The sequence below is a fragment of the Typopeltis vanoorti genome, chromosome 20 (genome assembly GCF_054136105.1).
Source record: "Typopeltis vanoorti isolate ZY-2024b chromosome 20, IOZ_Tvanoo_1.0, whole genome shotgun sequence".
NCBI classification, from domain to species: Eukaryota; Metazoa; Arthropoda; class Arachnida; order Uropygi; family Thelyphonidae; genus Typopeltis; species Typopeltis vanoorti.
In genome coordinates, this window is record NC_143568.1 from 79,641,032 (window position 1) to 79,654,834 (window position 13,803).

General features: G+C 37.4%; 1 protein-coding gene across 5 annotated transcripts in view; it reads right to left on the minus strand.

Moving 5' to 3' along the window:
* The window catches only part of Klp68D (kinesin-like protein 68D), a 479,354-nt gene that overhangs the window by 170,466 nt on the left and 295,085 nt on the right, over positions 1–13,803 (minus strand). For all 5 annotated transcript variants that reach the window (XM_090410558.1, XM_090410557.1, XM_090410556.1 and 2 more), the window contains exon 16: positions 9,315–9,419. In XM_090410558.1, the coding sequence (XP_090266684.1) occupies positions 9,315–9,419 (105 nt within the window). The remainder of the gene's footprint in view (positions 1–9,314; positions 9,420–13,803) is intronic.

A 13,803-nucleotide genomic window follows, 5' to 3' on the forward strand; every position in this document is an offset into this window, starting at 1 on the left:
ATAAGGCAGGTGATTATAACAGTCTTAGATGTCAACTTAGGGAAGTTCCATGGAGGGCAGAATTGGAAGGCCAGGATATCAATAGTGCTTGGGAAATTGTGAAGGAATATTTGTTAGCAGCTATAGTAAGCTGTATTCCACGAGTGAAGAAGTGGACACAATTTGGTGTAAAGTTGATGACAAACAATATCAAACAGGAACTGCAGTTGAAAAAGAGATTATGGAAGAGATATAAGGAGAGGGGTGGAGAGCAGATGCACAAAGAATATAAGATGCAGCCCAGGAGAGTGACTAGTATGGTGAGGAAGGCAAAACTGGAATATGAGAAGAGATTGGCACTAAGATCCAAAGAAAATCCTAGGGATTTTTTTTAGCTAGGCCAGTAGGAGGAGAAATGATTGTGAAAGAATGACACTGTGGAATAAAAATGGGAATAGAGTGACTGATGTAGAGGACATAGTGAAGTTGTTCAATGAGCACTTTATTGGAGCATTTCATCCTGGAGAAGAAGGTTTTAATACCAGAGGGATAGGGCAGGTTCAGGGTTTACAGGTGCAAGAGGAGAGAGAGTGTGTTCCAAATACTGAGTACTCTGGATGTCAGTAAAGCTGTGGGAGTGGATGGTATTTTGCCACGAGTTTTAAAAGGTGCTAAAGAACTGACAGCTCTGTTGACCTGGCTTGTCAATAAAAGTCTGGCTGTGGGAAAGATACTCAAGGAATGGAAGGAAGGTAAGATAGTGCTGTTGCATAAGGGCAGTAGCAGACTGGAAGTATCTAAGTTTGTGTCATCAGCAGTTGTTAAGGAGAAATTAGTGAAGGATTATATACAGCATTGAGCAGACAAGGGTAATGTTATCTGTGAGATCAACATGGATTTGTTAAAGGGGTGCTCTTGCTTTAGCAATATAATTGCCTTTTATAATATAGCGACAAGAGCAGTTGATGAGGGAAAGGCATATACTGCCATTTTTTTCTGGATTTTGCAAAGGCATTTGACAGGATGGCACATGATAAGCTGATATTTAAGTTGCAGCACATGGGTTTAAATGTCGGGTTAGTCAACTGGATTCAGGATTGGCTGTCTGATAGTATCAAAGAGCTGTGTATGGTAGGGCAATATCAAGGAAGCAGAAGGTTACAAGAAGAGTTCCACAGGGCTCAGTACTGGGATCTGTATTGTTCAACCTTTATACTAATGACACTATCGATGGATTGCAAGGGGATATTCAGTTGTTTGCAGATGATGTGAAGCTGGGAAGGGTTATCAGTAATAGTGCATACTTTATTGGAGGAGCTGTACTTGAGGAAGTAGGGGAGACATGAGATCTGGGGGGTGATGATTGATAGAAAACTGAAATTCAGGGAGCATATTGCAAAGATAATGAAGGTAACCCAGAGGATTGCTGCAATACCGAGAAGAATGCTGACCCGAAGAGATAAAAGAGTTATTATTCTATTGTATAAGATCCTGATCAGACCACACTTGAATTATTGTCCTCAAATTTGGTCCCCAGGATTTGAAAGGGATAAATTAATTGTGGAAAGGGTACAGAGGCAGATAACAAAAATGGTTTCAGGACTGTACAATATCAGTTATGAGGACTGGCTGAGGGAATGTGGACTGCAGCGGTTGGTGGATAGAAGAAGGAGAGGTGATATGATCGAGACCTTTAAACTGTTGAGAGGCAGTTACAGGGTGGACATCGGGGAGTTCTTTCGCTTGGTGGAACATAGAGAAGGAGCGATGAAAACGGGCCATCCCTGGAAGTTATGAAAGGAAGCTGTGAGCAAGAGGGTGAGAAGAGGATTTCTTTGCTTGGAGGGTAGTTGAACCATGGAATGCATTGCCTGTGAGAGTGGTGAGAGCAAGAATGGTTAATGAGTTCAAGGAGAGGTATGATAGACATTGTGTTTCCTAAGAAGGACCTCCCACGATGAGTCTCTTGATTCCATGGAGGCCTGAATAATAATAATAATAATACATATCAGGTGCAATTTATTTATTAAAACTGGAATGAAAATGAAACAGAATATACAATGCATAATTTTTCAAAATAACCTAGCTTATAATGAAATGTCCTCCAAAGGTTTGGCTGTTCAATTCAATGATCACACCATTGGAATGAGTCCTGATAATGCATGGTGTGATGCTCCAAATTAATTGGTTCCCAAATAGTCCATACCACATGTTTACTGAAAGCCAGTGATAAAATTCATTTCGACTATTACAGAAGGCTTTGACCATCACATAAATGCTAATATATGAGCTGGTGAAAATGATGAATATTATTCATTCCACCGCAAGTAAATGTTGCTTCAACACATGGTGAATAATTTGTACCTACACACACATACATCGAGATCTTCAAGAACCCAATAAATGTCAACAAAAACAACAACTAATAATCTACTTTTAATGTGCTGTGCTGCAAATATTATAAACAAAAGCACTCTTTACTTAGTTGCTATCATAACAATCGTTCTAGGAATTCCAAGGTATTCAAGATTGTGAATATATTTGTTCTAGGACTTCATTAAGTATAATATTTTGAGATTAGTGATTAAAGATGCCTTCACACACAATACTAAACACTGCACACAAACATTATAAAGTATCACTCTCCAACCAATAGGCCGTATTTTTAAACTCCACCATGGGCATGGAATGTTTGGGTTGTCTTTAACTGGGAAATAAATTTCATTGACTAATGCGAGCCCATCACCCTGTTTACTCGAGCTTAAAGTTGCTTGAAGAAGTTCCATGTTAGGTCTCAATTCCAGGTTAGAGCAGGATTTCTCATTCAACTCACATTCAACGTGTCAGCCAACAAATGGCAGTTTTTATCCTTTGTAGCACTCTATGGTCAGGTTCAGTGAGTGGGGTGAGTTGTCCACTGTGGGTAGCACTTGCAGTCGACTCCATCTAAGCATGGTATCACTGATGGTTGACCTGGGACTGCCCAATTTGTCAACAACTTGTCAAACATATAGGCCTGGCCTGCAACATGGCATCCTATCACAACTGCTCTTTCAAACTTACTTAGTTTTCCCTTCTTGCAGCCATTTCAGCTGGATATAGTTGCACTGACTTGGGAACATCATATTTCTATAATTTATAATGGCTACAAACGTCACAATGCACTTTGATCATGGGATGTTGACTTCTTCCAAGCAGTGTATACATATATCAATAACAATTTCTCAATTAAAGTTATTACAATTGTGAAACTTACTGGTATTCCTCAATAGCAGCTCTGGATTTTAAGCAAAAGCACAGTCAATCCAATAATAACTGCTTACAAACTCCAAGAATGTAATCCAACAACTATGTGCTGCAGTTAATAATGGTTGAATTGAAAACTGGCCTTACTTCCCAACCCAGATAGGCTAATATATGAGTTTTATTATTATTTTTTTTTTGTTTTGTTTTTGTTTGAAATCACTCAAGGAATCAAGTTTACAAGAAATTTACAAATTTCAATAGTCTTCCTGTGTAAAAAACTATAATAAAGAATATTCTAAATGTCTAGAATAATTACTCTGAAAAATGATTAAGTGACAATCATATTTCAATAATGAAGACAAAAAAGTCCGAATTTATAACCGTACCAGTCAAGCTCTGCTACGAGAACAAATTGCTGGCACTCGCTTTCTCCTAGCTGACGCAAACTTAGCTATTCGGGCGCTCGAAGAAGAGCTTTCCAGCACGTTAAACCACAAGCTTTGGTCAATTTTATATGACATGTCATGTACTGCTGCAAATAAAGAATTTAAAAATACGAAGTCAACATATCAAGAAATTTGAGAATTTAAAAAAGAACTTGACCTGCGAACCAAAACTTCCCACCAACACTGTAGTCAACCTTTCTTCGGTTAATTTGAAGCCTGAAGCACTCAACGCTCTCTTACGTGGCCACAACTTCAGCATTGCTCCCAGAAAATTACCGGCCGAGGATATAATGATCCAAATTGAACGCGGGATCCCCCACGTTCCAAACCACATCGCCAAAAATATTAGACTGGATGTAACTTGTGTTCTCACCAAAGCAAGACCACCAAAAACCAACACATCTAATAAGGAATATAAATCTCTGCAGGAATTGAAGAAAAACAAAGAAATAGTAATCACCAAAGTGGATAAAGGTAATGCCACAGTAGTACTTAACCAAACGGATTACATACGTAAGCTTAATGCTCAATTATTAGATCGTCAACTGTAGACGTCACTAACAAATTAAAACCGTTTAACTCCATACCCACACCCCTGTATATATGGACTCCCAAAAATACATAAAGAAAATGTGCCATTATGTCCCATAGTGGATGGCATTGATTCCCCCCAACATACAAATTAGCTAAACATTTGGCCAAAGTGCTCACACACTATACTGGCAACACACCATCACACATAAAAACTCAGTCCCCTTCAAAGCCAGCATAAAAAACCTTACACTCCAACATACTGACATAATGGTCAGTTTTGACGTCTCCTCCTTATTCACAAATGTCCCACTCAAAGAAACCTTAGAGCTAATCCAAGCTAAATTTCCTCCTGATATCTCAGTGCTATTTCAGTTCACAATGAACTCAGGCTATTTTGTTTGGCAAGGAAAATTCTACAAACAAATTCTCCCCACCCTTGGCCAACTTCTTTATGCAGACTTTTGAAGAGAAAGCCTTAAACTCTGCCCCACAAAAAACCAACCATATGGCTTCACTATGTTGATGACGTATTCGCTATTTGGCCACATGGCTCTGGTACACTCCTCTCTTTCTTAACAACAAACACCCCAGAATCAAGTTCACCCTGGAAAAAGAGAAAAACAACAGCCTCCCTTTCTTAGACACACTAGTCACCCACCAGCCTGATGGAACCTTGGTTTTCTCAATTTATAGAAAACCCACCCATACAGGCAGATACATTCACCAACCCCCCCGACAACAATATGGAGTTATTAAGCCACTACATAACAGGGCTAAACTTATCTGTTCAATTGACAATGCCCTAACCACAGAACTAAACCACATCCTCAACACTTTCTCAGCCAATGACCACCCCCCCCCCTTCACAACAAGGATTACTCTAAATCCATCACCATTCCCTACATCTGAGGCACCTCGGGAAAAATTACCAAAATCCTAAAAAAACATGACGACCTCATGTTACAGACCTTATAGAAAATTGGCATCCCTTATCTGCTCCATTAAAGACCAACCACTTCCCCTAGACTTACCTGGTGTATACCAGGTCCGTTGCAGCTGTAAGCTGTTCTACTTTAGTCAAACAGGAATGCCAGCAAATATCAGAATTTCAGAACACAAGGACTACATCCGGTGTCAACAGTACAGCCACTCTGTTCTTGCAGACCACACTCTGGATACACGCCACAGAATACAGTGGAAGAAAGCCATGGTATACACCGTAGTAAATTCAAATTTGAAAGGCTATTCATGGAATCAGCCTCAGCCCTAAGAAACATGCCAAACCTCAACAAATTTGGTTGCATGAGACTGCCCCAAATTTGGGAGACTTACATCAGAAGACCTTCAGCCCAACAGCCAAGAATCTCTACATAGCCTGCTTGGGGGGGGGGGGGGGGCACCATCAGGACTTTTAGGAGAAACAATAGCTTCCTGCTTCATCCCCATTTACTGTGTGTAGTGCCTGCGTGCACGTGTCTTTATTTTAAGTTCCTGTGAAGATGGCAACATGACTTTGCCGAAATATTGAAAATACAGATTAAAGTTTAATTTAATTTATATCCTTTGTAGGTTGCAAATTCCTTAAGTTATTTAATAAGCATGTATAACTAACGTCTAAGCCTTTCTACGAGAAGAAAGCATAAATTGATATATTTCATCCATATAGCCATTTGAGTAGTTAATGTCAATTAAGCCCAATACTGAAATTTAATGAGTCGGTCAATAAAGCTAAAAAAAGCCAGTTATGCTAATACCTCTTTTATCAGCACCAATTAACTGCAATAATATTATAAATATTATTGCAGAAAAAGAGAAAAAGAGCTGATTGGATAGCCTTCAACAAAATAAAATCAACAATTACCAACCAAAACATAGATATAGACATAAGAGCCCATCTTTTCAATAGTCACATCTTACCAGCATTAACTTATGGCAGTGAAACATGGAACACAACTTTAAAAGAAGAACAAAGCTTAATAACAACTCAACGTGCAATAGAAAGAAGAATTTGCAATATAAACAAAATAGACCACGTAAGACACACAGAAATCGGGAAGAAGTCTGGACTCACAGATATAATAAAAACAATCTACAACAGTAAAAGAAGATGGGCAGGACATCTCGCCAGAATGAGAGACAACAGATGGACAGTCAGAGTTACAAACTGGTATCCGAGAGATACCAAAAGGAAACCTGGAAGACCAGCCTTAAGGTGGGAAGACCCAATGATTAAGAAAGTTGGAAGAAAATGGAGAAGAAAAGCCCAAGACAGGAATAGCTGGACTCTTTACGACCTGAAGTCATGGAGAAATCTTGACTGAAACCATAGGTCCATCAAGGTAATCAAGGTAATATTATAAATATGATCCACTTTCTAGTACTAGAAATACAAGAGAACCTAAATGAGATTTAATCACATTAAATATTCCATTTTCTTATTAGTCATTACTAATTTTCAAGGCTGTGTGCCACAGATACCCCTATATTTACAGTAGTGAACAAATTAATTCAAACAAAACAAATTTTCATCAAGTTTTTGGGGTGTTTGTTTTTTGTTCTTGTTTCAGTTCACAATAATTCTGGGTTTGGTTTACTATTTTCAGTTTTGGTTTTAGTTCACTATTTTGTTGAGTGCTGTGCTTTAACTGTTTCTATGATGTTTATTAATAACGTTGTGCATTTTTACTAGTGTAAAAAAAGTTGACATTCGTAATGTTTTATTCATTCTATGTAGCTATAAAATGGATACATCTCCAAGAAAGCGTTCAAAAATATGTACTCTTTCTCAGCAAACATCCATGACTCAAAGACAAATTACCAATCAGTGTGGTGTTGGTTTGGGTACTGTTAATGTGATTTTACAGAGCTTTAGGGAGACAGGTACCTTTTCTCTTGACAGAAAAGGAAAATGTGGGCGAGAAAAGAAAACTACACTTATTCAAGTTTGTTTACTAGTTAGGAAAAGTAAAATGGATCCAAGATTGTCTGCTGTAGACTTAAATAGACACTTGGTAGCTAGTGGTATTAATGTTTCTGACATAACAGTCTGTCAAATATTATTCAAAACAGGGAGAACTGCCCACAGATCAAAAAAGAAACAACTGTTGATGAAAACTTTGCAGAAAGAGAGGCTCCAGTGGGCAAAAGTGCAAAGATTGGTCTGTTGAGAAGTGGAAAAAGGTCATATTCTCAGACGAGAACCATTTCTTTGTCCAAGGAGAGCAAGTACCCTAATTTCACAAATCAGTGGCTGAGAAGACTTCTCCTTCCCATCTTCAACAAGCTGCTAAACACCCAGCTAAAAAGATGTTCTGGGATTATTTTGCATATGACGGTGGGATCACTTGTGCCTGTTGACAGTATGAAGAAAACTGATATAAATACAAAAATACAAAGAACTCATCTTTCAAAAGGATCTTGCTCCATACCACACTTCAAAAAAAGTGAAAGAGTTCCTCAAAAATCATAACATCCAATTACTTCAGTGGCCAGGCAACTCTCCTGACATTAAACCAATAGAAAATTTGTGGGCCATAATGAAAACGAGACTTGGAAATGTAAATTGTAATACAAAGGATAACTTAACATAATCCATTATAAAAATACAGTTTCAAGATGCAGAAATAAGAAAAATGTGTACTCCATTTGTAGAGTCCATGCCTAAGCGAATTAATGAACTTATTAGGAACAGAGGAGCACATAAATTATTAGGTAAAGTTGAAGTTTAATTTTTGTATTTCTTTTTTTTATGAAATTAAAATTTTTCTTTAAAACGTGAGTGTTCAGATTAATTTGCTTGCTACTTTATTATTATTCACTTTACTCCTTTGTCTAAATTTTCCTATAAAAACAAACATAATGTTCCAATGCCCACTTTTCATCTATGAATACTCTTGGGAGGGGGGGGATTTATCTGTTTTGGAATACAAACACAAACCAGCTAATTTTCATTATAATAAATTTAGTTTAATCCTTTATCCAAGTGTAAGCAAACAAAGTTTGCCCCTGAAGTATCTTCAAGACTGAGGCAACTCGTGGTAAAGATGGACTAAGTGCTCATCACTTGTCTTAGTATTTCCCATAATGCAAAGCACATCCCCTTGCAGACATGTATAATGCTATGCATTAAGATAAGGACCACTATCCAGACCAGTTTCGACCTTTATTCAGGTCCCGTCAGTGGGAGCAAGACCCAGAGGTGGTGATACTAAAGTGGAAGTAATGGAGAAGTCATATTTACTTATACGAGTTGCCAAAAGATGTCTCACCTTATTATTAAATTACTCTGGATTTAGAGAAAGATGTTGGATGTTTTTTTCCACTTGGTTAAACTATAATAAATTTAGTTTAATCCTTTATCCAAGTGTAAGCAAACAAAGTTTGCACCTGAAGTATCTTCAGGACTGAATCAACTCGTGGTAAAGGTGGACTAAGTTCCATCACTTGTCTTAGTATTTCCCATGATGCAAAGCACATCTTCTTGTGGACATGTATAATATTATGCATTAAAGGAAGGACCACTATCCAGACCAACAAAAAACTTCCAACATCTTTCTCTAAATTCAAAGTAATTTAATAATAAGGTGAGACACACCTTTTAAATATGACTTCTCCATTACTTCCACCTTAGTATCACCACCTCTGGGTCTGGCTCCCACTGACGAGACCTCAATAAAGGTCAAAACTGGTCTGGGTAGTAGTCCTTCCCTTAATGCATAGCATTATACATGTCCGAAAGGAGATGTGCTTTGCATTATGGGAGATACTAAGACAAGTGATGAGAGCTTAGTCCACCTTTACCATGAGTTGCCTCAGTGGGAAACCAAGTGGGGAAAAACTTCCTACAGCTAATTTTCAGCAATTACTACAGGAATTATAATTCTCTTTTGACATGGAAAATTAAGTAAGTATTGGTATTTTGATTTTTATAATAAAGATTACATGATGGCAAAGTCTTGGTAAGAGATAATCAACTATCTTGCAGCTTTTCTCTCCTTAGTGTTAAAAATGCCAGAAATAACAAATACTCTTTTATAGAGTTCAGAAAATATTAAAAATCTCAAATCTTAGAATGGGCAATATTTGGAATAAAAATGTCAGAGAACTTACTTTTTGTTCTGCTAATTCTTGTCTCCTCTGTTCCAGCTCTCTCTGCTGTTCATTTGTATGATCAATGATATTTTTTCCACCACTAAGTAATTTACTCTCCATAGCCTTTATAAAATGAATAATTAATAATTATTAATGAAATAGTACTAATAATAAAATGATTAAAATCAGATAAACAATCATATACAATTTTTTTTAAAAAAATGTTTATTTATCAGAACTAAACCTAAAATGAATTACTCCAAATTATTCACATTTAAATATCAAAAACTCAAAAATTCTTGTAAATATAGGCAGCTTATAGGAAGATGACTTGGTTGGAAAGGGTAGCAAATGTACAGTACGTGCAGAAATTAGTTACTTTGGTCAATATGTTGGGACCTCATATTGTAGGCATTAGTGAGACCAGGCTATCAGAATCAGACATACTAACTGGTATTGAGAATAAGGGTACACTATTTTTAGGAAGGATAGACAGAATAGGAGAGGAGGGGGGGGGTGCAGCTAATGATATCAGATGACTTGAATCCAGTTAGTGTTGAGACCTAAGACTATAATACTAGTAACAGTTTTTCATGTGGTAGTGAGTTTGAAGTGGGAGGTGGAATCTAACATCAAATACATAGTGGGTTGTTGTTACAGACCTGGTGGATCAGTTGCTAGTGATCCACCAGGTGATGGATTCTTCATCACCACATTTATTTGGTGATGAAGAAGTGCATCACCAAATAAAAAAGATGAGCATGAAAAGAGTAATCATAATGGGAGCCTTTAATTATCCAAATATTGATTGGCTAGAAGTAGAATCTCATGAGAAGAATGAAAATGAATTTATTGAGCTGTTATGGGACAACTTCCTCAAGCAGCATGTGACAGAAGAAACTCGAGGTGAAAGAGTGTTAGATTTGATTATAATGTCAGAGGGTGTTTCAGTTAAAGAAGTGATTATTCTGTCTCCGGTTGGTAATAGTGATCATACAGTACTCGCATGGGAAGTGGCTAAGTTGATGAACATTCCATTCAGAAAAGGTTACATGCTGAACTACAAAGCAGGAAATTATTATCAACTGAGGAGAATACTGGCAGTGCATGGGAAACATTTCAAAAATACTTAAATGATGCAATATCAGAATGTGTCCTGAGAGTTTGAAGAATAAATAGGGTAGGAGTCAAATGGATGTCTAATCTTATCAAGCAAGAGATTTGTAAGAAAAGGATGATGTGGATACAGTGTTATGAAAATTATAAGCAGCAATCCAGACTAGTCACAACTGTAGTAAGGAAAGCTAAGTCTGAGCATGAAAAGAAACTGGTTCTGCAAGCTAAAGACAACCCAATTCATTATGCTGCAAATAAAAGAAAGAATGAATATGAAAGAATAACTCTACTGAATGCAGATGGTGCGAGGGTGACAGATGCAGAAGAAATTGTTCAACTGATGAGTACCCATTTTACTGAAAGCTATCAACCTAGTGTATGCAACATTAAGCTCACCGTTACCTCTTCACTAGACAAAGAAACTCAGGTGTATGGGGAAGAGGTATTAGAGTTGTTGCACTAACTGAACAAGAATTCAACAATAGGGACTTTTAAAATGTGTTCAGCTGAACTGGCTATTCTTTGGAACAGGCTATATAAATTGAACCTCAGAACAAGAAAGATTCTGCAGGAATGTAAAGAATGTATGGTTATTTATTTATTTAGCATATGGCTCACACATGAAAAGTTAGATTACATTAATCCTTAATATATATGGACATGGACATAGTAATGGACATATGTACAATAATAAGACATAATATAGTCATAAAAGAGACACTCAAAAATAGGCTACAACTTATCCTAGGTTAATTATTCAGTCAACTGCACTTGGTGTAGCATGGATGAAGTCTGACAGGTTTTCACTGTATACACGTTGGACACATTCTGCTGTAATATGATTAATTGTTTGGTGGGGTGGGGTAATCCACAGTCGCACCTGGTTGAGGCAATCATGTCCCATTTGTAAAGGTGATCTACACGTCTGCCATGGTCGGTGCAGATTCGGTTAAGGGCAAACCAAGTTTTCCGAGGTAGGTCAAAACCCGAAGGTATCTGTGTTGGGTCCACTAATTCATGGAAGACCCCTATTGAAGTGTTACACCAGGACTCTTTCCACTTCTCCTTCATGTTCAAATTCTTCTCTGTAAGTTTTTTTTGCTGTTAAGATTGGAGGGGGGCCTTGACTTTAGCTTGTTCATTTCTAGGGGTGGGATGTCTTCGTGGATTGGAAGATTTTGGATTTCCATGATTTTGCTGTATTCATGTAGAAGAAAGTTGGATCTGTGGATGTGTGGAGGTGGAATGTTGCTTAGCACTGGAAGCCAGTAGGTTGGGGTCGATTTTACAGTTCCAGAAATAAGGCACACAGTGGAGTTAAGTTGAGCATCAACCAAATACACATGGGCGCTGTTCAACCATACAGATGAGCAGTATTCTTGGTCTCATTTACTGTAGAGTAAATGAGACCAAGAGAAGTGCAGTGAAGCATTGTTGCTGAGGCACCCCAAGTTGTTTCACATAGTTTTTGCAGCATATTGTTTCTTGTTTTTAGCTTGGATGTTCTGTTAATTAGATGTGAACTGGCTTGTGAACAGATGAGAATGTATGGTTCTCCCACTGCACAAGGTGGTGCAAAGACCGATGTGTCCAACTATCGACCAATCAGTATCTCAGGACTGGTGATGAAGAATCTGGAAAGGTTGGTTAAAGCTTGCAGTGCGAAATGGGTTTATTAAGGAAAATTCATGTTTTAGCATCTTGCTCACATTCTATAATAATGTTACCATTGAACTAGGAAAGGGAATTAATACATCATGATACTTTTGGATTTTGCAGAATACAGCAAGGAAGACTATCACAAATTGGAGAATATGGGATTGGATTATAAAATATTAGCATGGATAAGAGGATGACTGATAGACAGATATCAAAAAAGTAGTATATGGGGGATGCGAGTCTGCAAGATTTAAGGTAATAACCAGTATGTACCATAAGGTTCAATACTTAGTACACTGTTATTCGATCTGTACATTAATGACATTGGGAAGGATTTGACATACAGTTATTTGCTGATGATAAGATAACAAGGGTAATCAGGAATGTGGCTGATATGCAGTACTCATAGAATGATTTGAATAGGCTAAAATTTTGGGCATGGGAAAATTAATGTCAGTTCAATGTTAATAAATGTAAAGTCATGCACTCTGGTGTGATTAGATCTCCAGTGATATATTGGTGGAATTATGTTAGAAGAAAGGGATCAGGCTAGGGATCTTAGAGTGTTAGTAGATAGGAAATTGAAGTTCAAGGACAAATAGCAAAAACTACAAATACAACTCAAAAGATAATTGCAATGCTGAAACAAACTTTCACATGTAAAGATGTTATTTTGCCTCTTTACAAGGCTTCAGTAAGAACTCACTTGGACTACTGTGCACAGGTCTGGTCCCCTGGTTTCCGTTGTGATTCTGATACAGTGGAGATAGTGCAAAGGAGAATGTTAGAAATGATATCAGGATTGTGGATTACTGATTATGAAGGCAGACTGAGAATTTGTAGACTGCAGACTAACAAATAGGAAAAAGAGGGATGATATGATCAAGACTTACAAACTTCTGAAAGGGTCATACAGGATTTCAGTTGATGGAATTTTTCATTTTATGAAGGATAGGAAAAGAACAAGAAGGCATCCCTGGAAGCTGAGAATGAAAGCCACCATGAAGAGGATGCGATCTAGATTTTTCTCTCAAAGTGGTGAGTGGAATGGATTGCCACTGGATGCTGTGTGTGCAAGCAGTGTGAATGAATTGTAGAACAAGTTTGATAGCTTGTGTGTGTAGTATGTGGCCTCCCTCGATGAGTCCTTGACTCTCTGGAGGTCTCTGTTATTGTTATTAATGAAATTGGCAAATCCAGAGGATTCTTTCAGTATGTGACAAAGAAGAATATAAATCAATGAATATAAAATGATATTCATTGATGAAAATGGCAAAATGCTAACTGTAGAGGATATAGTTGAAATATTTAATTAACTGATCAAGCTATTTTACCATATTGTGCAATATGCACAGTTTGAGAACAGAGGGAAGAATAAAGGAGGAGGGAATGATAAATTGAGCAGAGTAATTACATAAACTTGGTGTTAATATGGCAAGAGAATTTCATGGCATGGCATATCACCTTGTGTTTGAAGGGAGTGTTCCAATGAAATAAAAGAAGCATTGATAAACTTGTGTAAGAAAAGTCTTACAATGGAGCAAGCTCAAATGGAGTAGAAATAGGGCAAAACTGTTCTACTTCATAAAGGAAGTGATAATACTGTTTTGCATTATAAACAGATCTATATGTGAGTTGAAGTTAGAGTTTTGGAGCAGTCAGTGTGCAGACCTGGATTGAGAATTAGTTTGATAACATCAGCAAGTGTAATCAGTATAGGTTTGTTAAAGTT